General features: G+C 61.6%; 1 protein-coding gene across 4 annotated transcripts in view; it reads right to left on the minus strand.

Moving 5' to 3' along the window:
- AMN (amnion associated transmembrane protein) overlaps positions 1-2,193 on the minus strand; it is an 11,868-nt gene extending 9,675 nt beyond the window's left edge. For all 4 annotated transcript variants that reach the window (XM_019639301.1, XM_019639302.1, XM_019639300.1 and 1 more), the window contains exons 1-3: positions 2,114-2,193; positions 1,225-1,343; positions 1,072-1,116 (exon numbers count right to left, since the gene is read on the minus strand). In XM_019639301.1, coding sequence (XP_019494846.1) covers positions 1,072-1,116; positions 1,225-1,343; positions 2,114-2,156 — 207 coding nt within the window. In that variant the 5' untranslated portion in view covers positions 2,157-2,193. The remainder of the gene's footprint in view (positions 1-1,071; positions 1,117-1,224; positions 1,344-2,113) is intronic.
- Positions 2,194-3,605: the final 1,412 nt, after the last annotated feature.

Genomic DNA, 3,605 nt, shown 5'->3' on the forward strand with positions numbered 1-3,605 from the left:
AGCGGCTGCTCAGCTCGGGCTGACTCGAACCGCTGTTGCTCAGAGCTCAAACTCTTGAGCGAGCTCTTAACCAACTGAGCCACTCAGCCGGCCATGCTGCTTTTGAAAAACAGCAGTTAATGGAGAAGCCTCGGAGTGGACATAAGGCCTGGGATCCCCAGACCCTCCAAGAGATTGGGCGGGCCCGGCCTCCAGATGCCCCCCACTCATCCACACAAAATCCGCTGGCCTCTGGTGAGGACCCCAACCCTGGAACCCACACACAGAGCACCCCCCTCCCAGTTCCTCTCTTGCTTGGAATCAGTGACCCTCACTGTGTGACATGCTGGCAGGTCTGCAGGTGACAGGACAATGGTCCACCCCAGGGAGTGCTGGGCCCTGGGGCGCGACAGCTCCACCACCAGTGGGCCCTGAGACCTGGGGGGCCTGAGGAATGATGTTTCAAATTAGGGATGGGCCACCCTTTCAGCAATGGGCTGGATAGTAAATATTCTAAGCTTTGCTGGCCACATGGTCTTGTCACAGCTACCCAACTCTGCCATTTTGGCATGACAGTGGCCATAGATGTAGCGACCAGATAGATGGGTGGGCTGTGTTTGATAAAATCGTTTACGGACACTGAAGTTTGAATTCCACATAATTTTCACTAACCACAAAATAGTGTTCTTCTTTCAATTTTTTTCCCATTTAAAAACGTGAAAACCATTCTTAGCCTCAGCTGGGCAGGGGCATTTGGGCAGCTTACTGACCAGCTTTAATAGACAGCCAGAGTCTTTCTCATGGGCCTTATCAGAGCCTTTAATACTGTGAGAAGCTCCAGGTAAGTGCAAGTCGCGGCATTTCCCACACAAGGTGGTTATGGAATCTGCTTCCCCCCTAATTCCCATCGTTCTCTGGACACCAGCGGTTTGAGAGAAAGGTCCCGTAGAGTTGTGATAGGGTTCAGGCACAAGGACAGGGAAAGGCTTGGGGGGTGAGCGCCTCTCATGTGGGATCCCCCAACCTCCCAGAAGCCCACCCATAGGCCTGCACAGTCCCCCCATCCCCGCCCCCTAGCGGAGCAGCCCTCACCATGTTGGCGATGCTGTGACCTTCTCGCACCAGGACGGACACCATCTGCAGGAAGAAATGGCATCAGCGGCAGACCCCACTGGGCCCCCACCCCCGGGACCACGCGGGTCCGAGGGGCCGATTGCCCCCAATCCCAGTGGGGGCCCCAGGAACCTTGTCCGCAGGGAACTCCACAGCGGCTCCCGCGCACGGGGTCCGGTTCTGGCTCCAATTGGCCGCAGTGTCGAAGTCGGTGTTGGGGACCCAGATTTTGTAGGCGGCCCGGGTCAGCACTAGGGAGGGAGCCACTGAGTGTCCCCTGTGCCCGCGGCATCCGGATTCCATCCAAGAAGTCCCATCCCCCAGGGAGGACGATCTCGCCCAGAGAGGAGCAGCGGGCGCGGGTCACACAGCCAGGCGCAGATGGGGTCCCTGAGGCGGCCCAGACCAGGCCCTCGCCTCCCCGCTTCAGGTCAGACCCCGCGGGAGCCCCGCCCCGGCTCCGACGAACTCCTACGGGATCTGCAGAGCCCACTCAAACGTGTCCCCTCCAGGGCGTCGGGAAAGATCGCCTCTTGGCCCCGCCCCCAGTTTTGCCCGGTGCTGGAGCAGAAGACCCGGCTGGGCAAAGATTGTGACAATCAAGGACGGAGGTGAATGGGACAGTGGAGCGTCCCTGCCAAGTACAAGGCGCTGCGGGCCTGCAGGGACAGGCCAGGAGTGCTCTGAACCGGAGCTGTGTCATGAGAGAGCCGCGAGGGACTTAGAGAGGGACAGGGACGGGGCTGCAGTTTTCAGAGCTCCCGCCGTTCGTTGGGGGGCGGGCACCGAAGCCACGCGCTGGCCTGGTGCTCTGAGGGACGGAGAAACCGAGGCACGCTGCAGAGCCTCGCAGACTCCCGCGCGCAGACGCTGCTTCCCGCGGTCTGGCCCCGGGCTTCTAGCCCCCCCGCGCCGCCGGCTGGGGCTGCGCCGGTGGGACCCGGGCTGCCCACTTCTCGGGGGATCTCAGCCTTCGGTCTGCCCCGCGGCGGTGCTGGCCCCATTTGCGTGTCCCGCTTACCGCAGAGTTGCAGCCACAGCAGGACCCGGCCCAGCGCTCCCATCTCGCCGCCCGCTCCGCAGCCACCAACCAGGACTTTGCCCCGCGGAGCCCACGTGACCGGGCGGGGTGGGGTGGGGGCCCCCAGGACAGTTACACATTTACCTCCAGAGCCGCCTGGGCAGAGTCTTCAGGCCCCTGCGAGGCGTCTGCCCGGCCTCGCTCCTCCTCCACTCAGCCCTCCAGGGCCTGAGGACCTTGGGTGCCCAGGAAGTGGGATGGTCAGGACCCACCTGCCCTGTGAAATGGGTGTGTTGGGGGGGCGAGTAAACAACCTTCGGGCTTCCCCTTCTCTGCTCTGGGGCCACGCAGCACCCAATCTGTCCACCTGGTGAGGCTGGGTGTCCACTCTTTCTTCAAGCAGGGCCCGCCTGTCTCCTGGCATGATTGGACTGGGACTCCAGAAGGGTGGATGGAGGTGGGTGCACAGATGGAGGACTGTGGGCGAAGGGGAACTTCTCGGCCTTGGGAACTCCCAGCGCCTTCCTCCCTCCAGGTCACGCTGCCGTCTCCTGCATCCCCACCCCTCACCTGCAAGCCTCATCAGCACCCTTCACTCGGAGTGCTCTCAGCTTCTCCCACACAGGGAGATTGGAGCGCGCTGCTTGGGTGCTCTCACCTCTGTGCCCTGGGTAGGGCAGTCAGTGGCTTCTCTGGGAAGGAGGAAACTCACCAGCTTTCCCCCGACGCCATACTTTGTCCTGGTGGGATGGGGCACCTGTTCTCAGAGGCTCAGAGGTGCCAGCCCCGCCCAGAGGGGTGGGTGGTGTTCGTCCTTGCCTGCCTATTGGGCTCACAAGAGGCTCCATCCTCTGCAGCCTGACCAGGAACAAAGGGGCTCTTTGGGGTGACATCTGTTTCGCCCCTTGTCTGGTTTCTCGCTGGAAAAGTGGCTCTGTTGATTGGGCCTCCACTCAGGAGAGACCGGCCCTGCTCCCCTCACCTCCCCCCACCACCCCACTTCTGGCTTTCAATGCAGAGAGCTTGGGGGCTCAGCGAACTTCACCCCTGGGCCCAGAGCACCACAGCCGAGCCTGAAAGGCCAGGCGGGCCTACCCTAGGCTGGGGCCTCTTTCTCTTGATACAGGAAGTGGACTGTTCTGAGAGCAGGGCCGAAGGGAGGCTCCAGAGGCTGGGGTGGAGGGGCTTGGGGAAACAGAACTCTGACCACTCTGGCCCCACCTGCGCAAGCCATTCTCAAAGACTGTGCTGTCTGGAGAGGGCAGTCAAGGAAGGCTGCCTGGAAGAGGCAGCATTAATAGCACAAGAAGGCTGATGTGACAGCTGTGGGCATAGTGTGGAGGGTGGAGTGAAGGTGACAGAACAGGAGCAGTAGGGGCTAGTCAGCTGTGGGGTATTGACGGTCATCGTCCTGTCCTGAAAGGGGCATCCTTGAGCAGAGGCTGGAGGTGGGTCCAGTTAGCAGCGGGCAGCCTAGACAGAAGCCCATGCA

This window comes from Hipposideros armiger, unplaced genomic scaffold, assembly GCF_001890085.2.
Source record: "Hipposideros armiger isolate ML-2016 unplaced genomic scaffold, ASM189008v1 scaffold_43, whole genome shotgun sequence".
NCBI lineage: Eukaryota > Metazoa > Chordata > Mammalia > Chiroptera > Hipposideridae > Hipposideros > Hipposideros armiger.